Here is a 25,649-nt window from a genome sequence, read left to right as displayed (position 1 = left end):
TTTTGTAGTGCAGCTGGTACAATGAGCTACAGTAAACAGTTAGGGAAATGTTACGTAGAGCATATTTAAAGAATACTTGTTTACAAAGACAGTTAGAAGTTACCAGTAAAGCTGTTTTTCTTAACAAAGCCTTTGTAGAAGGCTAGATGTAAAGCAAGTATATGGGTAGTTGAATTAAGAAGCAACCATGAGCATGCTGTGAATATCCAGGCCTGATGCTAATAGCACAGTGCAGGTTATCATAGCAAGATTTATTAAACTACTATCGGTGCCAATTGTTATTTTACGATAAACACAGATTATTTACGATAAACAAAAGCCCTTCTATTGTCAGACATAATAAAAGCCTTCGTATCCCCTTCTTTAGATATCCCTGTGCAAACCACGTTTGGAAGCATTAATGAAATTGTTTCATTGCTTGCAAATAGATTAAGCAGTTGCGACATAGTTGAAACAAAAATCTGTTTTTAATATTGTTACATGTAAACGTGTAAATTTGCAGAACGTTAAAACTGCTACTTTACTTATTGCACTTTTCAAATAAAACTCAAAAAGTTTCAAAAATTGCATTTTTTTAATGAAATTTGAAAATAGATATTCATTTAGGGGGTGGAGCCATCAATCATCGAGATAATTTTGTTTCCAAGTATTTTATAGCTGTCATAATTTATAGCGATATTATGAGCGGTTTAAAAATTTTCAAAAAAGATATTTGAGGGAGGCAATGGAAAGATCGTATTTTATTGATTAATAAATCCCTTTGTAAACCTAACAAATGTAACAATGACTTATGACAAGTAACAAATAAAACGATTGCAACACAACAAGGAAAAAACTCGTAGCCACGTTAGGGTGGTCCAAAAAAAACTTTTTTTGTAAATGTTAATGTCTCACCCTAAAATATTGTTACCATTGATGAGAAAATGATATATGTGAATTTTCATAAAGATTGGTTGATATTTAGGGGTTGCTACCGGGGTTCAAAGTTTTGTCGTTTGCCCCCATTTTAATGTTTTAAGAGGATGTGATACAGATATGATATGATACGGTACAGTAAAAAATATGGTACAGTGCCATGGCATATTGCAAGAAAAATACAGTTTAATAATTACTCTATATAGTCTGTTTATAAACTCATGTACGTCTGTATTACGAATTATACTAACTGGTCTACATATATATACAAAATGTGCGACTTTGTATACTTGTGTTTAAAGTTCAGAGACTAAATTTGACAATCAATAACAGCTTTAGAAGACAGTAAATAAACTACATGTACAAATGTACATGATGTAAACTAATATACATAGTACATACATAGTTATTACCCTCTAAACCAGGGGTTCTCAACCGTGGCCTTCGGCCCCCCAAGGGGACCACAGAGCGTTCTCAGGGGAGCCACGATAAAAAGCTTCATTAATAAATTATATCATGTATTATATTGATGAATTATAACAGAATTGTGACACAAAAAACACTCATGTAGGTGTTAGTATCGTAAAGCTAGCCAAAAGCATGTTTTTTCATCATATGTTCTATCTCACTGCATGTTGCATCATCTTTTGTGATTGTAACGTAACAATTAAGGATACGCTTGATTTACTAGCGTAGTCTATTACGAAAAAGAAAGCATTAAATCATTTAATCATTCGTTAACTGTTTTTATTGATTTCGTTTCATTGTTCTTTAAACAAATACATTTTTATTTTGCTCAAGGGGGCCATGGTCTTTTAGAGCCACAGTCTGGGGGGCCATGACTCAGAAAAGGTTGAGAACCACTGTCTAAACCCTTGACAGCCTGTTTCACCCTAAAAGGGTAATCATCAGAAAGTCCTCCTTTTAGGTTAAAACAGGCTGTCAAGGGTTTAGAGCAGTGGTTCCCAACCTTTTTGACCTTGCGGCACCCTATCGAAGAGATAAATAGTTTGCGGCATCCTGGCAAAACTGGGTCAATTTTATGAGATTTCTGTATTTCAAGTAACTGTATGAAATAGCACAGAATGAGTTGTACAGTATAGCGCGCATAAATAAATGTATTTATTCAAAATTTAGTGTGAAATTTGGGCTTGACTTCTTGCACAAGTCCCTTAATATCTCGAGGCACATTCGACAAAGCCACCCACATTTCTTCCTCGACTATAAGCAGTCGTTCTCGTTTTTTTAGTTTTAATGTTCGTTTGTACGGAAAATCCACTAATTTGGAGACCCAATTGTAATCGCAAAGCAATTCACAAAATATATTCATATTAGTATAAAGCAGCGCTCCGCAACCGGTGTGCCGCGGGATAACTATCATCAGAACATACTTTTTGAAAAGAAAGGAGTTTTTATGTTTTAAAAATTCTCGCTTTACCACTGCAAGACAACTCAAACTCTAGCTAGACTTCCCACAGTGCATTTATGATTTTTTTGCCTCACATTGAAGTTTTCGCAATGGGAAGGCTGCCCTAGTTTTAAAAAAGGCTGGTTAACGTGGTAGTGCGTTTTTAGAAGTCAGGCTAGGTCATTTTGAATTGTCAGTTAGCAGTGTTTAATGAAAAATTTCGTAATATTGAAAGCACAGCTATTAAGTGTAGTAGCCAACGTTTTGTCAATGGCGAGTCCATAACAAACGAGTAGCCTAATTATTTTGCAAAGAACTTCCAGCCAGGAACGAACGACTGGCCAGGAAATTTTTAGAGTGACCAACGAGTTTTTCATAACCCATGGTATCCATTGGAATAACTGCATCAACGTTTGCACAGATGGTGCTTCAGCAATGGTGGGCGAAGGAAGAAGTTTAGCTGCATGGGTAAAACGTCAAAATCCAGCCATTCAACTTATGTATTGCTGCTTACACAGGGAAGCCTTGATGATCAAACATTTTACAAGGGAGCTGACAGAAACAATGAATGACTGTATCCAAATTGTTAACTTTATTAAAGCAAGAAACAAGCGCAAATATCTCATTAAAAAGATGATAGTTATTTTTTACATTTTGAAAATGTGTCGGCCGAATTGTGCCGCAAAATTTTAAAGAGTTTTTAAGTGTGCCGTGAGTAAATAAAGGTTGCGGAGCACTGGTATAAAGAATAAATCAATTATAACTTAGCCTTTTCTCGATTAGCTATGTAGGCTATCGTGTTTGTATGCGCAGGTATGGTATCCCCCATGCAAAAGTTTCTATTTTATAGTGGTTCGCAAACAATCGTGCAATTTTATAATCGTGCTGGGTCACACAATCCGATAATCCATCACTGCAATTTGACTTTGTGCGCCGTGAAACGCAAAATAAAATCATGAAACCTGGCAATAATGATGCGTTTCAAACGTTTTTATGGAAAAAACAGCAACGATTCAAAATCTCTTTCACGCTGTTATTCCTGGGCGAGAAAACAAAGGCTTATTGTGGATTAGAGTTAAAATAAATAAATAAATTCCACACTTAACGGGTTAAAGTTAAAATATCTCGCGGCACCCTTGAGCATTGCAATTGGCACCCCGGTTGGGACATTGCCGAGCGTGGAGTGGCGTTGATCACGGAATACAACACATTACACACATGTGACGAAGAACAAAAACAGTATCTTTTGCGTGTCGTCGCCGATCACCGTCAGCGATATCCAGACTGCAGTAGAAAGACCCTCGCGCAATAATTCCTGTATGTAGTTTATTTGTTGTATTCTAAAGCTGTTAATGAATGTCCAATTTAGTCTCTGAATTTTAAACACAAGTATACAAAGTCGCAGCGGTGACGCGCTCGCTTTCCAATTATGCAATCCTGGTTTGACTCCCGGCTTATACTGGTTGTTGACAAACACCGCCCACGCCCACCTCTACCCAGGGTATAATATATTGGGTGGGCGTAGTTGCTGAAGTAAAGGCGGCCGAGAGAAAGGAACTGGCCACCCTACTCTCGTTAGTGCCGAAGGCTTAGTATAATGAGAACCTCATCCCTCGATGCTTGTATTCAAGTATGGGACTCACCTTTACCTTATACAAAGTCGCACATTTCGTACATGTACACCAGTTAGTATAATTCGTAATACAGACACATGAGTTTATAAACAGACCATAGAGTAATTATTAAACTGTATTTTTATTGCAATATACAATGGCACTGTACCGTATTTTTTACTGTACCGTATCATATCATATCCTCTCGAAACGTTAAAATGGGGGCAAACGACAAAACTTTGAACCCCGGTAGCAACCCCTAAATATCAACCAATCTTTATGAAAATTCACATATATCATTTTCTCATCAATGGTAACAATATTTTAGGGTGAGACATTAACATTTACAAAAAAAGTTTTTTTTGGACCACCCTAAGCCACGTGTTGCGTAATCTTCACGTAGCTTGCTTGATGTTACGCGAGTATCATGCTTGTGACAAAAACGATTATTTTCTTCGCAATACTGTATTGGTTCACCTCTTGCTTTACGTTGACTTGAAGCGAAAACCAATGATCAAAAAAGATTTAAACGTCCGTTCAAATTACATTTATTTGCAGTAAATAATGTGTAGCCTAAACGGGGTGGCTGCCACAGCAGTTATGGGGTGGTGTGGCCACCCCGTAAGTCGGCGCCAGTGTTGCTCACCCTAGTGGTTAAAAAGTATCATAAATGATGCCTAACAACTAGCAAGATATTACTAGTCACACTGGTACAAAATAGGGATGTGCCGATTACAAAAATTTTGCCGATGCCAATTTCGATTCCGATTCTTTGGTTAAATGATTAAAGCTGCTTTTAGTTGGCGCTCTACAAGCGGTTGCGATTTTGTTACAAGTTGCTGCGTTTGAAATGTCTAAAAGCGTTCACTTTGTCGCCTGCTCTAGACAGCGTGATTTTTTACGGTAGTTCTTCACTTCTTGCGCGCTACAAAGTGGTGATAGACATGCGTTTTATTTGTGGCGGAAATCAGTTAAAAGAGAAAAATCGTCATCCCTCACAGAGTGCAAAATCAGCGTAGCTTAATGCAGTGTGCAAAATATTATTTTGTGCTGTTTGCAGTATTTTTCTCGCAGAATTCAAGAAGGTGCCAGAAACAAGAAGAGAAAAAGACTAGAGTGTAAAAGAAAATGAACTCAGCGGTATTGAATATACAAAAACTTAAAAAAATTAACACACCAGTGTTGCATTCAAAGTGCATCAATAGGCGAAAAAAGAAAAACATCTTGTGAAGAAATTTGTATTGTTTTCGAATGCAGAGTTGCAGCCAATCTTGTTGCTTAGCAAACACGATGTAAGTCTAGAGATGTAAATGCAAAAAAACGAGCCATTGTTTTTTTTCAAAAAAACCTTGGGCCATAAAAAACACGCGTTTTTTTCTTCATGTTTTCCTGGAAAAGTTGCAAATTTTTTACAATTTGCAGCTTAGTTGATCATTATAGTGCTCTTGAAAAACATTAAATTAGTAAAAATGGTTTCATGGTTGTGCTGAAATTTGCACAAGAGTGTTTGTGCTTGTCAGCAGCATATGTTTTTTGCATAGTCCTACGTTGTTTCGCTTTTTTCTTCATTCTCAGGCATGTTTGTGGCAGTAGACCTGACAAACATTGAATTAATGCAATTTGATACATGACGTAATGTAGATGAGTTAATTTCTTTTTCCTTTTATGGAAGTTAGCCTACGATATTAGTATATCGGGATTGGTTATTCTTGTACACACACAATGGGTTGACGAAATTTTGGCAAAAACAAGATGGCAGTATTCAGAACACACATTACCTTGTTTGTGGTAATTTACTAATGCAAGCTATTGCCAATAGCATGTTTAAACATGTTTAACTGATAGCTTAACAACAATGTACGGTATATGCTTTATAAATAAAAACAGAGAGAGACTGTTCACCAGGCATTTTATAATAAAAGTAATTTGCGTTCTTCTGGTGACTATTTACTAGGTTACCTCCTGATGTTAAAGATGATAACTAGCTTTTGTATTTCCGACGTTTCGTCAGTCAGCACGACTGACTTTATCTTGTTGTGTTAACCTGTTTTAGCCACCTTGATAAAGTCAGTCGTGCTGACTGACGAAACGTCGGAAATACAAAAGCTAGTTATCATCTTTAACATCAGGAGGTAACCTAGTAAATAGTCACCAGAAGAACGCAAATTGCTTTATAAATGTTGAAACAGAAGTATTCTTTTCGTGTGTTGTAACTTGTAAGGTCTTAGACACTTTGTCATTGATGCTTCTTGCAGATCATTTGTGACATAATGCAAGAGATCTTATCATTGATATTTTTTGCTGTCAAAAGGGTACCCGGTCAATTGGTCGAAAGACAATTGGTCGACAGTCATTTGGTCGACAGACATTTGGTCGACAGGACGTTTGGTCGACAGACATTTGGTCGACAGACATTTGGTCGACAAGACATTTGGTCGACAGGACGTTTGGTCGACAGGACGTTTGGTCGACAGACATTTGGTCGACAGACATTTGGTCGACAGGACGTTTGGTCGACAGACAATTGGTCGACAGACATTTGGTCGACAAGATATTTCGTCAACAGGACATTTCGTCGACAGAACGATTTATTTTAGGGTTAGGGTTAACTAACCCTAACCTCACCATAACCTTAACCCTAACCCAACCCTAACTCTAACCCAAATGTCTTGTCGACCAAAAGTCTTGTCGACCAAATGTCCTGTCGACCAAATGTCCTGTCGACCAATTGTCTGTCGACCAAACGTCCTGTCGACCAAACGTTTGGTCGACCAAATGTCTGTCAACCAAATGACTGTCGACCAAATGTCTTTCGACCAATCGACCGGCCACCGTCAAAAGTACCTACGTGCATTTCTCAGAAAAGGTTTAGGTTAATGTTCCTTTCAAATGCCCACCACCCATGTTGACTACTGTATTGCTAGTAACTACCAATCCTGAATGAAAAAATTTTCCCTTTAAAGTGAAGTTTTTCAGCACTGCTCAGTGTTCAGATAGTGAATAAATGCTTCATAATACTTTTCCTGACAAGTATAAAGTTTTACCCATATTCCCGCAATGCAGGATAAAAATACAAAACAAACATCAAAGATGAAAACTTATTTTATTTGGGAACTAGGCCTAACTACTTTTTGAGATAAAAGAAATTAACCTCTTGTCGTTACGCTCCGATAAAACCATGATGCGTAAAGTCTCAAAGTCCTGCAAACTAGTTCAAATTGGATGGATTAAGTGCAACCATATTTCTTTTAAACATGTCTATGACAGCACAATGGTGTGATTAAGGTAAAACAAACATGACTATGACATCACAAAGGAGTATTGAACCTCTTCTGGGAAAATAAAAAACTTCAAAATGTTCCATCCTTCAATACATTTAAATGTGATTTGGGCTAAAAGTTGGGACTTTAGCACTACACTGCTTTTGCCAAACTTTTCATCTATCTTTCCTTTACCCAACTAAAAAAAATTTGTTTTTTAAAGTTACGCATCATAGTTTTATCGGTGTGTAACGACAAGAGGTTAATTTCTTTTTTTTTAAAAGTAGTAGCAAAAACTTGTTTTAATGTTCATAAACAAATAGCCCACCCAGAAAACATGGGGGTAGAGCTAAAAATTATCCAAATATGATGAGCGGTTTTTGAGATATTGCCGTTTTTCTATTGCTCCTTATCTATGAAGCCACCTAGTGGCTAAGGTTATTTCACTTATAACCCGAGAACCGCTTGTGTGGTTTTCATCAAGTTTGCACCAAATGCACATCAACTGGAACAACCTCTTGACGTTGTACTGGAAAAGGTGTGGTGTGCTGGTCAAGTGCCTTTGTGAAGCAGAGAAACAGGACACTGACCACCTGGTCCTAACATGCCCATTAACCAAAATCCAAGGTGGCTTCGAAACTGTACACGAGTGTGGTACAGCATTTAACAACTGGCTGAACCAAATTACGGACAATACTTGAGATGTGCCAACCGTAGGACGCTGTTACTACTATTTGAGACAATGAGAAATCTTTATGGCTTGTGTGTTGAGACTTGAGATCTACAAAATTGCAATGAAACAATATACCAGAGTAACCACACATATACTATAGTCTGATTTGAAATAAGTTATACGAGTTATGAGACTGTTTGTTTGTTAAAAGAGACGCTATTGCAATGAGTTTACCCTAATTGCTGCATATTGTGACATTCAATGTCAAAATTGGTAAAAAAAACGAGGTCGTTTTTTTTTAAAACAAAAAAAACATTTTTTTACATCTCTAGATGTAACACGCAGTACATGCTGTCATTTCTCTTCTTGCTGCGTTAAAAATATCTGCATTAAAGTATATTCTACAAATCAAAGAAACCATAAACATGATATGGTTTAAAAGAGTTACCTCTCTACCCAAATTGTATAAATCAAAGAAAACTCTCTAATTTTGTCGAATGCCGACTAGAGCTGGGCGATATTGGTAAAATCATTTCGATATGATATTACTTGTATAATTCTTGAAGCGTTTCAACCTATTTCTATCAAGGGGTCCAAGAGATGCTGGTTGGTTTGTTTCAAGTAATTTAAAAAACTGTATACCTTCTGCCTTATCTTCTGGTACCGGTAGCAATGTTTTGTTTTAGGTAATAAGATTTTCGGCGTTCTTAGCAGATATCATGAATCGTGTTGTCAGTGTTTCTCGAAATTTAATTACTTAGGCAGCAGATTCTTTTTTGGCATGTTTGTATTTCTTGTATTCATCAACCAAACAAATACCGTAATTTTGTTTTGGATATTTTGTTTTGTCATCAGTGGAATGCAAGCAGGCTACCATACTTTTGCTAAATATAAGTTGCTGTATCCCAAGCTGCGAGCTTCCCACTCTGGTGGTTACGAGGATTTAATTGAACATGATATAGGCCTATGTATTTCTGAAGAACATCTCCAGTAGTTGGTCTAAATTGTCCTTCCTTAAAATGTTTTAAAGGCTGCAAATTACCAAGCAAACCACCATTGTCCATTTTACTCTTCCTCAGCTCCATGATGGATACATGAATATACACAGAATATTAGACAGTAGAAGTGTATACGGTACTCGGTGGTACATGTATATAGAATATATATACAGTAGAATATATAGTATAGAATATATTATATAGTATATTATATAATATAGTATAATATAATAGAATATAATATAGAATAATATAGTATATAGAATAAAATATAGTTATTACTATCTGAAGCATGTTGATCTATATTACTGGCCTTCCCAACGTGGCAACAGCCAAACAATGTGGGGCCTATTAAGTTTTGGCAACTAACAGGTATTAGGCGTAAAAAATGCGTTTTTGCATGAATTATTACTAAAAACAAATACATTTGGATTAGATAACGAATTTTTTAACGTACTGAGTGTTTTGAAAGTTGGGTCACTCTTGATTTCGTGTACCTTGATTCTGTTGATATCTTGATTATCATGGTATTCATTAACATGTAGCTATTGTCCTGCTTTCTTGCCACTTATTTAATAATATTACATCTTTGTGTTACGTTTTGGCACTGTATTTACAATTTTTAGGCTAAAAAACATTACTTGAGCAATGAAAATTGCTGATTTCATGTTCTAACACTTATCTCAGTCGGTAAATTGAAATTTCGTATAGGCCCCCACATTATTTGGCTGTTGCCACGTTGGGATGGCCAGTAGTATAGATCGCCATGATCTGAAGCCTTTACAAATTGTTTCACCTAACGGATCATCAGAAGGTCTGAAAAACATGCAAAAAAGTAATGAATCGATAATTCCTGAAAAGATGTTAAATATTACAACTGTAAATTAATCTGCAAAAAAACCTTTAAACCTGTAATTCCTGAAAAGATATTAAATATTATAACCGTAATCCAATCTGCAGAAAAAAGAAAACCCTCAGAATTACTAAGGGCTACCTCCATCCATTACCACAAAGTTTCAATTAATTTGTCCAACTGGAAACCAAGCAACTTGATGACATCATCTATGACATCACAAAAAGCAAAATGCAGTTGTGATGATCAATGCAACCTGTAGTAACCTGAACAAAATGAATGAAAATTGTTTTTTTAAAAAAACCTGTAAAAATTAAATGAGATTTATAACCTGTACAAATCAAATGAAATTTAATTTTTTAAAATTATAACCTGTGAAAATCACAAGGAATTGTGATGATGTAACCTGTAGTAACCTGTAGTAACAATGAGGCTGGTGAACTGTTTGTTGTATGACTAACAAGGCTTATACTGTTAATATAAGAGTGTACCGTAGTTGTATGTTTTCAGTAAAAAAAAAACGTTTGTATGGTATGTCTAATTGTCAAGTTGTGGAATTTTTAATTATATATTTCATGCTTTCACCAAATTTTACTAATAGTCTGGCAGAAGTATGACTGAACCTGGAAATTTTATGCAAAGTTTTTTTTTTTATTGATTTTGGTATCCTAGGGTCTACTCTTTCAGAATCTGCCGGGTGCACTCCGAGCATCCTTAAGCGTTTAGAGAAATTCAAGATGGCGTCCAAAATGGCCGCCGTTTCAGATAACTCTCTATAACTCAGTTAGTATTTGACCTAGGATGATAATTTTGGTGTCTAACCATATGTTTTGAGGGGCAAGAAATCCATTGAAACTATTTATTTGACTGGTTGGGGATTGCATCATGTAGAAATGCAATAATGCCGCCAATAGGGCTGCCATATTACAAAATTCAAACAAAAACAAACAAATTCACTTGTATTTGGTCTAGAATGATAATTTTGGTGTCTATCCATATTTTTCGTGGACAAGGAATCCATTTCAAGGATTAAAACAGTTGCATATGAATTATATCACAGCAAAATCCAAAATGGCTGCTGATATGTTTGCTAAATACTTACAGAAAATCATTATTTCTGCGACTTTGCTTGTGAAATACCATCTAACATCACTCACAAATGTCACCATTAGTTATCACAAATGTTACCATTTATTGGTGATGTACAAGCCTCTCTCACAGTCACAGGACAGTCAGTTGTTGTTATCATCTCGTCATTAAGTCACCTAGTCCACAAATCTGTGACGTCCAATTGATTAAAATGCTAAGTAAGAGTCTGGCTGCAACCTGCAGCATAACACGCACAGAATATTGTACATTTCAAACCATCTCTTGTGCAGCTGCAAGAAAGCGTTCTGCAGGGGTTGTCACTCTTGCATCCACATCTGATCAATCGCATGACAGTTTCTGGGGCGAGTTCAACATTTGCGGCAAGGAGAACCGGTTGTAGCGTTTTAAGTTTCGAGTCTTTCACCCATCCGTACATTTCTACATCAAGTTTAGGCGGATTTCTGTCTTCCAGTGAACGCCACACAATGGTTTGGTGATGGGCCCTTCTTACATTCTCTTTAAATGCCTCACTTGTAGGAGGAAGGGAACAAAGTTTTGGTGGTACCGCGGAGGCTCGACCCGTTTTAGATGCCCAAACCCTCCAGCGTGTTTCGGACATTGGTTTACTCGTAGTATATTGGCCGTAACAGGCTGACATGAATGTGGTTGCCTGCGCAATCACTGATTCTATGGGAAAATCAATGACCCCTAAAAGTGACAGTGAGTGACCATCTTTCAGAACCTTCAATGCAGTACCTTTGCCAACCCCATAGCAGCATGCTACCATATCACACCCAATAAGAGCATGGGCTGGCAGGAGTTCATTCACAAAAAAAACATGCTTCTCTACGGTTTTTCCTATGTCAATGACTGTGCGTTCCTTAATTGGTGATTCCATGGTGATACGATTTTTCATGCTTCCAGCGTGATATTACTGAAGCAAGAGAATGAAAACGTCAGTGTCATCAGATATCACAGTTATACCACTCTTTTCATTATTTCGAGCAGACAGCATCACCTGTTAGACAATGATATTGTCCGCTTCCTTATGACTAGTTGAAAGGTCCGCCCTCCTGATCACTACACCACCATGGCTGATCTCCAATGGGGCAACGTCCTCATCAATCACTATCAACTTGTGACTTTGGGTGCATTCATGGAATGACTCGTCTTCAATCAGAAGTTTGACAATCAGGTTTATCAACTGCTTCTTGTTTTCGGTCACCGTCAATACAGTCTTTTGAGGTGGTAACTTGGTGTTCAACTGCAGCTCGTGGACTCGGCTAACTCCAGTGGCCCTTATAGCACTTCTTTTGGTCAGCAAAACAAACTTTTAGTCAGCATTATGTGTCACCTTTTGAGCTTCCACCATTGCTGTCATTATTGTATCTGGGTGGGATGGCACAAGATCAATCAAAGGCAGGTATGCCGTCTTAGTCATAGGTTGTTCTGTTTGGCCTTGATTGCATGTAAGAGCTGTGTTGTAGCCATTGTACTCGGAACAATTCTGTTTCTGAACATCCTGAAAGAAGGCAGAGTCAGTTTCGTCCGCTCTTTGTTTTAAAGTAGCCTGTTGCGCAAGTAACTTGAGTGAGAGAACTGTTCTAACAGCAGCACTCTCAGGCATTTTTGGTTTCCTGGGACCATTGTATCTCTGTATGGTGACATCATATTGTATTGGCTCCGACATCTCCTCCTTTGAAATTCGTGGGATTGTCTCTCTATGGCATCGATCAGCATCAGATGGTGATTCAGATTGTGTAACCAGAACAGCTAACCAGTTGGTGGAAAGTTTTTCATTTTGCGACGAGATTTCAGCATCAAAATTATCGACAACTACTTGTACCAAACCTTCTGATGCATTAGATATGCCAAGACAGGATCGTTCCATTGTTGCAGCTTTCGCAGCTGAACGCTTGAAGCGTAATACCTCGTCATAAGAACATGTCACACCGAATGACTGCATGGTTGTGATGATATTTTTTGATCTGCCCAATTTTGAACCTAGTGTTATCTGCAGAGCCGTTGGGTTGTTCTTGACAGCCCCGGTCAAGATTGATCCCATCATTATGGCCGGGAAAGTCCTTTCTAGTTTTGCGGATACAAGTCCTAGTAATGTCATCAATGTTTCACTTACTTCGTTTATTGCAATGTCCTTATTGATTGTTGTTGAGTAATGGTTTTTATCCAAGTTAATGCCTTTGACTTCACTTCTAACCTTTTTCGCAATTCTATGCAAGATCACATCAATATCATCATCATCCTCATCTATTAGTCTTAGGGATTTTGCCGCCCGACAACGGAAACAAACAATGTTTGCTAAACCTGCTGAATGCAACACAATAAGATCATCACCGAAGAAATCTGACAATTTCCCTAGCAGCGTTTTCCGTGACTGAATTTCGCCCCCATTTTCCGTGTATAGTTTGTACAGGTCAATCGAATTCCAAAGTTGTGACTGATCTTTCTTCATCACACCAGTGACGTGTTCCATGGCAGGATCATCTTGTTCAAGTTTATCTGACTTAGTTGCTGCAAATGTTACGTGATCGAGAGACAGAAAGCTTACCCGACAGTCTGTGTGGTATCTTGCTTCAGCAGCATGGAGATCACCCACAATCCCATGAATGCGGAGTCTAACTTGTTCAGCCAAGCAATCATTTCGAACAACACATGTCTCTAAGATCGATTTCTTCAGGGTCGTCTTTCTATCTGGACTGAGTATTTGTCTGAGTTTATAAGCAGTTCTCCAACGTGATGGATTCTTACTGTCTTTCTGGAGTTCACATTTTTCTCCACAAAACAAACAGTCCTGAAGGAGATCAAACTTTCCACAAGCCGACGATTGTCGCCTTGTCTTTGGGGGAATATCGGATGATGGTTCTTGGGAATGTCTTCGCTTATTAAACACTTTAACATGATGAGTGGACGTGTAACTAGAAACACAGCTTTTATGGCAGTCAATGGTTAAGTTAGCATTATTCTCAAGTTTTTCCTGCAGCAAAATGTGTACATCGTCATCGTAGATCCTGCTACATCTAATAATGTTCTGAATTCTGGCAGAGCCTGCCTCAGTAAGTCTTTCTGATTTGTCGTCAGAGCTGAATTTCCAATTGAAGACGCATTTTCTCTCCTCCAATTCTAACCTCGTGCTGGAGGACGGTTTTCTAAAATAGATAAATAAAAGCACTCAGGTACGATTCTATCACAAATAATTAACACGAAAGTGGGAATGCATACAGGGTATTTACCGAATATGGCCCGTCATAGCCCAAGAGTCTCCAAATTGATCTCGATAGTTTCGAAATTGAATCTGCATTAACGATACGCGGAGTTATAGTCACAAATGTATGATCGAAGCACCACAAGTACACAATAAAGAAGGTTCGTACGTACCGTTAGTGGCCTAAGCTTAAGAAATACTCTCTTTTGCGCACTCAAAGATCAGTTTAATTCACTATACTGTACAGTAACTAACGTTCTTAAATTGAAAAACAAACAGAAATAAGCATAATCATCATTCATCCTAACTAAATATTCACAAAGTTTTCATTTTACTTCTCTGATAGTCTGACTGCTTATAACTAGAACATTGAATTAGAACAAGCACTGCTGCTTCAAAAGAGAGAACGCTTTATCGATCTTTCTTACAAGCCTGCTGAGACGCAAGTTTGCGCTTGTCAGTCAGAAAGCAAAGTGATTACGTAGCATAGTGGGAGTTCGAGATTACAAAATTTACAGTAGGCTAAGTAGGCCTATTCGGCAAATATATTAGCAGCCATTTTGGATTTTGCTGTGATGTAATTCATATGCAACTGTTTTAATCCTTGAAATGGATTCCTTGTCCACGAAAAATATGGATAGACACCAAAATTATCATTCTAGCCCAAATACAAGTGAATTTGTTTGTTTTTGTTTGAATTTTGTAATATGGCAGCCCTATTGGCGGCATTATTGCATTTCCACATGATCCAATCCCCAACCAGTCAAATAAATAGTTTCAATGGATTTCTTGCCCCTCAAAACATAATATGGTTAGACACTAAAATTATCCTAGGTCAAATACTAACTGAGTTATAGGGAGTTATTTGAAACGGCGGCCATTTTGGACGCCATCTTGAATTTCACAAAACGCTCAAGGATGCTCGGAGTGCACCCGACAGATTCTGAAAGAGTAGACCCTAGGCTACCAAAATCAATAAAAAAAAAAACTTTGCATAAAATTTCCAGGTTCAGCAAAAAAAAATGGATTTGGCAACCGGACTATAATCAAGTTGTTTCATATACTAATGTGTTCACTGCTTTCATAACACACCCTGACAAAAAGGTATTGGTAACAGCTCCGTTAAAACCACCAGAATCTGTCAACACTGTATCTCACCCAATTCAGCAAAAAATAGTATAGTATGTGTACTGTGTGGTGTAGCATTTTTTTTGTATTTTTTTTTTGTTGCAACTAGTCTAGGCCTTAAGTTTAGCAGCCCTCGAAATTAGCTTCCATTTACGACGGCAATGTTTTTGCCGTTGCCACATCAACAAACCTTGGGTTGCGGCGGCAATTGCTGTATGCTTTAATCAAAAGAAATTTTATGTCCTTCTTCTTCATCGTGTGTCACACGGCGGTAGCCCAGAGCATCACGCACGCTATTTTATACGCTGACAATGCTCTTGTGAACTGTAAAAAGTTTACAACCTTATAAATTCTGGCTTAATTGTTACGCAACAGTTATTCTTTCATCGAATGCTTATTTTTGACCGGTGTCGTTGCGAGTATAAAAAGTGGTACAAAATTGGATAAATGGTTCTTCGGCAGTAAAGAAAAGTAATGCTTTCGATCATATGGCATTGCGCGTTCATGAACGGGCAGTTTTGCGTCTTCAAGTATTCCAGTGACGACGCGACAACCTCATCCTCTGATGATTCCGATTCTGACTAGTTCTTTATCCAACAGACTTTGTGTTGCTCGCAGTATCCTAATTGTGCCGAAATTATGTTTTGTGTGGGCTACTGTATATGTAAATCAAGGCAATCTTCTCGCAGGGCAATCTTCTCGCATTGATTCTCGCAAGGCAATCTTCTCGCATTGATTTGTTATCGGTACCTGATTGAGCCATTAACGTTGTTTCATGATAATTTAACGTTTTTAGATGTCGAATTAATGTAAAACAAACGTAAATATCTTATTGGGCATTGTTGTTACGTGATATAACTCGACGGGAAAATTAAATCGATTTGTGCTGACTCGAACGTTGAACCAACCCAAAATTAACTTACTTTTCCCCCCAATGAGTTATAACGTGAATCCCGTAACAACGTGCGTATCGCGTTGCTCGCTTTATTGCTACTTTTGGTATTATTACATCACAACAAATCAAACAGTGCGGTCCTGATAGACTATTCGATTATTTTTTCTCTTCTCGTTTTGCATGTTTTGGTACAATTTTTTCATAATAAACGTTTACAGCAATTGCCGAGGCAATTTCAACTTTTGCCATTTGGCCTCGTCAACGTTTTTGCAAAGTAAAAATATGCTAATTTTGAAGACTGTGTGAGTGTTCACAGCCAGTAAAATAGTCCGAGGTGACGTCTTGGTGCCATGTTTCTGCTGATTAAACTCACGCTGCGAGTAAATCAAACAGGAAGAAGAAAATTTGAACAATTTTGTCCGAATTAAATGCTCATCTTGCGACGGCATTTTTATTGCCGTAGTAGAATGGCCATAATGACGTTTGCGGCAGCATTTACCACGGCAATTGCCGTGTGCCGCCGCTAATTTCGAGGACTGAGTTTAGTATTTGTGGAGTTAAAAAACAAAAAATATTTCAACTCTCTAACAGGTTAACCTTAAACTTAAAAAAGTGATTTTTTGAAGCAGTCTGCTGGTGATGAAGTATTCAGTTATGAGATAATTATGGTTCCAGTTATGAGATAATTATGGTTCCTGTTATGAGATAATTATGGTTATGTCAATGAGATATGTCATATGAGATAATTATGGTCCTGTTATGTCAAATCTTCCTTCAGTGTTTGTTGTGTTTCAGCCACCATAACAATTCAGTTTTTAGTCCAAAGAAGAATTGCTCAATGTCAAAAAGTGACAAGAACAGGCCATCAATATCGGCAAACCCGCTTAAAGTGATTACTCGGACTCCAGGTTAGATCTATCATACTTCGATGATGCAAAATTATATCTGGTGGTGTAAACAAACAATCACACTTTTGAATTGTTCAATCACGATCGTAGCTATGATTTTTAATCTTGGTAGCATTATCATGACTAAGTGATTTGACACTTTTTCTGAAATTTTCAATGGTATAAACTTGTAGAAAAGTAAATCCTTCATTTTAAAAATTAGCAACTGCAAATGCTATGCCAAAAATGATTTCCATAGGATTGCACAAAACAAAATGACTTGTGGTAAATAGTGATCAGATGTGTCTCATGAAGTTGTGCAACCCACGTCCCACACCCAACTATCTCAAAGGTGTTCATGCTGCTTTTCGGTATGATTTACCTCTCTGTCATTTACTTATTTGGGTGTACTTACCCTCGTCATTGTCATGTCATATTTATTAATCACAACTAGTTTTGATTGTAAAGTAGGGTGGAGTGAAAACAACTTTTTTTTGAAATTCAAAAAGGGGGGTCTAGATCCCTGACAAATTGGCAAAAAACAACAACAAAACTGGTTTTACCGAGTTGCACCCCCTATTGGCCGTGCTACCCCCCATTTTATAGGGGAATACCCCCAAAATTCTCAAATCGGCTGTAACTTTAGAACTGCTGGTGGTAGGAACATAAGTTTGGTATCAAATGATGCAAAATTATAATGTTTCTATCTGCTCTAAGAGGACTTGTTGCCTTAATCTCACTAGAAAAAAAGTTATGACCAAAAATGCATTTTTTGACCAATTTTTGGACAAAAAGTTCTGGTGCAAGAGCAAAGGTAAGCGACTAAGCGTCCATGACATGCTTAACTGGGTGGAAGCAAATGGCCTAGTGATACTTTAGGTGCCTTTTTGCATTTGCAATTAAACAGAAAAGATGATATGAAGCTGCACCAATTTTACAGAGTGTAGGCTAAGCATGTGCATTTTTTAACCAGATAATTCATGATTGTCTTTATGCTGCTTCCTACAGGTGCCTAATTAGAGTAGAAAGTACCGGTATATGCATTGCTATGTTTGTTGACTGCAGTTGAAGATTTAAAATGGAAACAAGAAAACAGGTTAAAAAAGTATTGCATGGAGATCACATTTTTACCAACAAAAGAAGATTTTCTGAAGGAAAACACTCCCAACCGGTAAAGAAATCATTGAACGATTGCTGCATGAACAAAACTGGGCAAAAGAATCTGCAGTATCAAAACTATTTTTGGAGTTAATTAATCATTGGACATATTGCAAGATTTACACTTTGAATCACAAAACTGTGTTGGATAAAATGCTGCTTTTGGTTAATAAGTTCTCTAAACTCGCACGATACCCCAAAGCAAAAAAAAGGAATTAAGTTTCATAATGATCTGAAATTGTTTCTGCTTGAATTTGATAAACTTTTCGATATTTTCTGTGAAAACCCAGTACAAAGGCGACGTTTAGAAGTCCACCACACATTAAGAATGACTGATGAGGATTATCTTTTTTATGAAAATCAAAAAGGTTTAAGAACAGCACGTTGCTCAAAAGCACTAGGCACATATGATGAATCTGATGCTGTATTTGCAAGAAGATTTGGTAGTGCTGGTACTGCCATTGAGTCCACTGACCATGAGGATATGCCTTACACATTAGCAGAACCATCTGATCTTTCCACATCTGAAAGCGAAGATGACTGCAGTACGAGTACATGTGACTCTGTATGTAGATTTCAGATATGTAAAGACACCACCAAATATCAAAATAGGATATCCTACGAAAACTTAGCTATAGCTTGTGATCGCTTTCAAGTTTCTGACCGTGCTGCAGCAGCTATAGCAAGCAGTGTACTAAAAGATCGTGGGCTGATTAGTAGTGATAATTCAACATATATTATTGACCGAAGCAAGTTAAGACGTGAAAAACAAAAGTACCGGCGGCTCATTCTGGAGGAAGAAAATCAATTTCATGGGCTTGTTGATGGTATATACGACATGTTGATGTTGTGGGTCAGCCAGGCGAATTTTACATATCACATGTTACTCCAATGGATGGTACTGGCTTATCTGTAGCAAAAAGTGTGCTGCAGGCAATTGCAGATACTGAACTTTATGACTAGCTTGCACTTGGAAGCGATGGTACTGCTACAATGACTGGTAATAAAAATGGAGCACTTCATCATCTAGAAGAGCAACTCAAAAGACCAGTGCAGTGGGTTATATGCTTATGTAAAGTCATTTTACTTTTTAGCTTTAGTGCAAGTAAAGCGCTAACAAACTAGATAACACGTGCGCAGAAACAAATAAGCCAAATATGCCTCAGGAACATTGCAGCCCCTAATTGTGCCACATAATTATAAATGATTAAAGAAGAGGTTCATTGCCAGGCCTACACATAAATATTTACTAAACATGTACGACTGTCACTGTATGTTATTACGTGCCTGCTGTAGCAGGCTGGTGAAAACAATTTCGGAACTACCGGTACCTTACATTCCAAGATTTCGTTTGTTGGATGTTCTTTGTTTTTTTCTGAATTTCTTCTCGATTTATTCCATTTATGATTGAATTTCTCCACAATAGGTAGCCTAATTCTGTAGGCTACTCTCCTTGATCACAAATAGGCCAATGTACAAAGTTTATTTTCTTCTTTCTTCTCATGTTGTGAGAGTTAGATTACTTTAATGGTCTTCGAAATACTATTTTTAATTTGGCGCATCTCTCACGGCTGTTTAAAGAAACTTTCAAATTTAGGAAGATTGTATTGTAGGTCTCCCTATCCTTTTCTAAAACTTCCTTTAATGCACAACTCTTTGAAGCTTATTTGTTTTCTTTTTAAAGGATTAAAAATAGTTGTTTACAAATACCGAACAATATCAACACCAAAAGATCTTAGCCATCCGGACGGCATTTAACAAAAAAACTAAAATGATTGAAAGTTGTCGGCTGCATAGCCGAGTGGTGAGAGCCCTGGAATGGCAATCGAAAGAGTGCCGGCTGTGTTTTTGCAGGACACTTAAAGGCATGCCTGAAGGTGGACACGAAGATTGACTTCCTTGCCTTCCCATTCACTAATCTAAATCTTTAACCACCTGGTGTAAGCCTGGATACAACAAACCTCCAAAACAATTGAAAGTAAACAGTGAAACAATACTGGCTCTACCTTTGAGAAGGAGCCTTCCTGCAGGTAAAGCGCTAATAAATTAGATGATGCGTGCGCAGAAACAATTAATTCAAATGAGCCTCGGAAACATCCGGGGTGGTAAAAGGATAAACCCTATTGTTCTTTCGGTTATATATTTTTCGGTTTTTTCCAGACGAGCCCCCAGAATTTCACAGTTTCTTTCTATCTCTTACCAGGAAAGATACTTGGAAAGGTTTAATGATGTAGTTTATGGGATATTACCGAAAGGCAGTCAATTAAATGTCAAATAGTTTTACTGGTGAAATGATAATGAAAATTCTTGAAGGACTTTAATGAACGGCTTCTCAAATAACTCTAATTTCAATCACAATTTATATCAGTACCAATTCTCATCTACTTGTATTCAATTACTTCGACTCTCAATCAACAATAATCTCTGCTTCTATTACCCACTGCCACAACAACAATCCACAACTCATAGCACAACTCTCATAATAATAATATAGATTACGCAAATTGCACCACTATTTATAGAAGGTTGTTCGATCTAGTAACTTATCTAGTAACTTCGAGAAGGTTATGTAATGTTACATCATAAGAACTCATTGTTCTGTCATGTTGCACTACACGTAAACAAGCAAGTTAAAGAAGCTTCTAGATCTGCACGTAGCAGCAGAACGTTCTTGAAAATACGTTACATAATAAAGATCTCGCAATCTGAGGTCACTACAGGTCAGTAACCGATAATAACATATAACATAAGAATTCCACAATCAAAACAAAACGTTCGGTCAAGATACAAAGCAGCTCGTCGCGAGACCTTGCACATTGATTGTGACACAGTGAAATGAAAAATGGTTCTCGCATTGGCAAACGAGGGACATGCAGATCCTCTGAAGTGAATTCATGTTAATCTAGAAAAAATTCAAGGAAGTTGTTAAGACCAGTGGTTCTCAACCGCCAGTCCGCGGACCGGTGCCGGACTGCCGGTCCGTGTAATTTTTTTTCCGGTCTGCAGAAGATCTTACTTTCTGCAAAGCTTAGTTTAACGTGGAGTCATTAGCATATTGTTAAATTGTGATCGCACTGTGAAACACGCACAGCTGTAAAACTGACCTATCTCCACGTAAAATTGTTTGATAATAAAGGTGAACTTTTTTATGACCTAATTCTGTGGCGTTGACAATGTTTTTGTGACAAATTGCGTGTAGTTTTCAAAAAGTTTGATACACAGAAATACATTACCAAATGCGGAATTTTGTCATTGATTTTGAAAACTTCAAAGTCGTTGGAGACGAAAATTTGGAAATAGATAAGTTTGAAGTTCCGGGATACAGTCATGCCTGCAATAGAAATTTGCCAGAACCGGAGTTTGAGAAAGCAAAGATCTTGTTTTTCAAAGACTATGCGGAAAATAGCGCTTTGGAATGAAATGAAGACAAGCCGATTTGCTGTGGAAAATGCTGGTAAAATGGAGTGGTGAAAAAAGTAAAAAGAGGTGCTGAGCGTTGTGAGTCAACACTTGAAAGAGTTGGCTAAAAATTTTGGTTCTGCTGCTATTCGGCGAGTCCGATTCGGCGAGTTCCCTAATCGGTGAGAGCCTTTTTTGGCAAGTGCCCTATTCGGCGAGTTTTGAAATTTTTAAAAGGAAATGTAACACTTTTTGACTTTTTTTAAATTTGTTTTGGTTAGTAAATAGTAATTTTCTAATGCCAAGTGGTCTAAGTATAAAAATGGCAAAAAAAATTTTGAAAAATTTTGTCGTTTTAGCAAGCCCCACAGCCCGTTTCCATGGCAATCGGTCCCGATTTCACAAAGTTGGTCTAATTCTGGCTACAAATGTCCCAAAGAGCTAAAACTGGTATCAAAATACTCGGAATAGCCAAGTTTATATATCACTTCAAGAGAAACTATAGGTCTAATCTATTTAGTTTTTGAGGTAATAGCCAAAATGTCAAATTTTCTCCATTTTTTAGTTACCCAGCAACATAATACAGCAGTTATACCATCAAAATATGCTTAATTGGCATTATTAATGTTTCACAACACTTGAAAATTCAAAATATCTTTTGAAAAAAAACATATTGTAAGGCAAAGTACTGCAGGGCAAAGTCTAGAGGCATCTTTTTCATCTCATTATGACCAGCTGTCACTGTCGGAAGAATCAACAAATGGATTAGGAGGTGGTGACACAAGTAAGTCCAGCATGGAATCGGAGTATGAAGAAAAAGCCACTCAAAAATCAATCGTTAGCTCTGGTGCATGCAAGATAAGCGACAAGCGCAATATCAGTCTGCGATCAACCATTGATATTTTGAATGATGCCGCTGAAAATATGTCAAGTGTTGGTAGTACCACACGAACGAATTTAAACGAAGCCACATGACACTCTATCAAAAAAAGAAAAAGTTGCGTCGTGAAGCTACTGAAAAAGGAGCGGACTAGCTGAAAAATGCACCTTTTCAAATTGCAATTGACGGCAAAAAGGTGCTCGGTAAAGAAAGATTTGCTGTTCTAGCAGTGTTCAAAGAAGGGGAGTATTTTCTTGGCCTGAAAACCTTTGGGGAAAACGAATCCTGCAACGCTTTTGCCTGTACCGATTTCATACTCAGGTGCGTACCATATTTTCATAACAGCCTAGTTTCATATTCATATCATTAAGGCATGAAGCCCGAATTTCAACTTCTGTACAAGTCAAATGCTTGAATTAACAAAATTAAATACGATACTGATTGTTTTATTGTTATAGTGTGGCTGATAAATGATTTTTTATGGTTAATTTTGAATTACAATTTAGAGGATCAATCATTCCAATCAAAACTGCAAAGGCATTGATTTACGTTGCTACTCAAAAATTTAGAACCGGTATTTAAATCTTGATTTAATTTTGCTAAACAAGTTTTCTTGTAGGTGTATTCCGGAAACCTCCACCGCACCGTCACTGTCAATCATTGCAGACACCACTAGTTTAAACACTGGTGTCAAAAATGGCATATTTCGAAGATTAGTGCTGTCTAGCAAAAGAAGTGGCCATGACATTCTACCACTGGAGTGCTTAATGCATGTAAATGAACTTCTTCTAGGTAATTATTTCACGTTAAGTTTTTAATTTATTTATTTAATATATAATATATGTTACACTAACTCTTAAATGTTTTTCGGCATAGATAAAGTCATCAAACTTCATGATGGAGATACTTCCTCTCCAAACATCCTAAAAGACGGCGCTGTATACAATATGATCAAGGGCATCGAAGATTTGCTTGATTGAAGAGAAGCTTCTTTCAGTCACTGAGTAATTATGAATTTATATCTCCTTGATAGTTTGTGATGATTGATATTGCAAAAAACAGAAATGTTCTAATATGTATTGCATTGATGGTATATATCTCATGAAGTGCAGTGGGGTTAAAATTGCTGACTTGATACTTTTCTGGTTATCATTTTTTGTTCAATATTATAATTATTATTATTAAATGGTTCATTATTTGAATAGCATTTTAGCTGATATTATGCTTTATAGATGTGATGTCACTCCAACAACAAAGGCAAGGGATTATTTGTCACATATTCTTGACTACACTCTTAATCAGACTACAAGAGACAACATGATTCGAGATGATCAGGCATGTCTATTGGTTCTTGCATGTGCTACATTTCGAAGTGTTCCAGAAAAAGCAACAGGCAAATGCAACATGAAGAAATATCTTTTTTATGCTCAGAAAGCTATTGGCCATGCTAGATGGCTAACATCTGCAAACGGCTATTTAAGAATCGAGCTGTTTGGCATTCAAGACTTAAATGCTGAGCAACAAATCTCATTGAACAACATTGTCCAGTTTATAGTGGATGTCTAATTGTCTATGCCCCATTATTTTTTGAAATATATTTCAATCCAAGCGCCATCCAAGAACCAAAAGTGGTGTTGAACATTAGGGATTTTATGAAAGCATCAACAGCATCATCACCTGCAAAGAACTGTTTCATTGACCATGCTGCTACTTGGCTAAATCCAAAAACAGCTGCACTTGGAGTTTTAGAAGCAGACATGGATATAACTCGTTTGGCTGCTCGTAACCCTGACACCAAGACTTTACTGTGGTCAAACCGACCACTTGCTGCATTCCTGAATGCTTTGTCTGTAACTTCACCTTGTCTAACCAGAGGAATTAAAGCCGATTGGTTGGCTTTCCACAACAACAATACTTGTTGTGAAAGATTAATTGGGCGACGGGCGTATGAAAGACGTCTTGGTTTTAAAGAAAATGCTGCATGATGATCAAGACATAGATCACAAATTGCTAGGATATATCAATAATACTTATTATCTTGACTGACATTCTTTTGGTTATGCTGTTTTTTGAAGTGTTGGTGCAAAAATGTTTTTGTTAAGTAAAATAAATGTTAATTGAAAATATATTGCTATTTGTCAGGTCATACAAGGCAGAAATTGCAATTAAATAGTGATAAACCATGGAAATATCACATTTTGGCTATTTCAAAAAATAAAAGGTTTAGACTTTAGACCCATAGTTCCTCTTGAAGTGATATATAAACTTGGCTATTCCAAGTGTTTTGACACTAATTTTAGCTCTTCAAAACATTTTTAGCCGGAGTTAGACCGAATTCGTGAAGTCAGACCAGATTGCTATGGAAACGGGCCGTGAGGCTTGCTAAGACGACAAAATTTTTCAAAAAAATTTTTGCCATTTTTTTAGTTAGACCATTTGGCATTAGAAAATTGCTAACCAAAGATAACTTTTTTTTAGTGTTACACCTGCCTAATTATAATTGCCGTTTTTACATCGTTTTAACATCGCTAAACATTAAAATCATGCAGAAAGGAATAAAAATAAAATGTTTTTACGTTTTTACATCGTTTTAACATGGCTAAACATTAAAATCATGCAGAAAGGAATAAAAATAAAATGTTTTAACTATTAATTTAAAATTAGAGAAATAAAACATAGTAACTTTAGCGGGTTTAGCATACTTTATTTCACACAAAATATAACATAATTAAATAAAATAAACTCAAACGTTTTCGACACGTACGTGTGTCCTCATCAGGAATTAAATCTGCAATACATAAAATGAAAAATCGTAAGATAAATTTGACTATGCACTGTAACTGTAACGACACTCTGGACTGAAAGCACAAACTGAACAAATGATACGAGAATGATTGCGAGTAAATTATGCGGTGGGAAACAGATCACGTGAGGTGTAGACTACAGGCATTGGACAAAACAATTAGAACACACACAAAAGGAACGATGAGCCACAGGCGAATAACTGCCGGTTGAGAGATGGATTGTTACGTTTGATTCTTAAGGCTTCCATGATCTTAGTCTGAAAATCAGATCTGCCTCGAGAGATGATTTTAAATTGGTCGATCGAGACATTGTCAGTGCACGTTTCACAAGAGGCGATGTGCTCTTTAATTGCACTTTTAGTTGTTAGGTTTGGGTTTAAGTGCTCCCCGGCCCTTGTCAACAAATGTCTGGTTGACATACCAATGTATGTCGTCTGGTTTGCGTCACGCAAACAACTAAATTTAT

At 37.1% G+C, this 25,649-nt stretch overlaps 1 protein-coding gene across 2 annotated transcripts in view; it reads left to right on the top strand.

The window, feature by feature from the left end:
* Positions 1 to 25,649, top strand: part of LOC145782572 (cell division cycle protein 20 homolog) — a 144,069-nt gene that overhangs the window by 17,496 nt on the left and 100,924 nt on the right. Inside the window, exons 2-3 of one of the 2 annotated variants that reach the window (XM_082594385.1) lie at positions 12,247 to 12,252; positions 16,851 to 16,963. In XM_082594385.1, coding sequence (XP_082450511.1) covers positions 12,247 to 12,252; positions 16,851 to 16,963 — 119 coding nt within the window. The remainder of the gene's footprint in view (positions 1 to 12,246; positions 12,253 to 16,850; positions 16,964 to 25,649) is intronic. The other variant, XM_082594384.1, reaches the window with a different exon arrangement.

Source organism: Aplidium turbinatum, chromosome 13 (genome assembly GCF_918807975.1).
Source record: "Aplidium turbinatum chromosome 13, kaAplTurb1.1, whole genome shotgun sequence".
NCBI lineage: Eukaryota > Metazoa > Chordata > Ascidiacea > Aplousobranchia > Polyclinidae > Aplidium > Aplidium turbinatum.
Note: the sequence above shows the minus strand (reverse complement) of the source record. Positions and strands in the feature narration are given on the sequence as shown.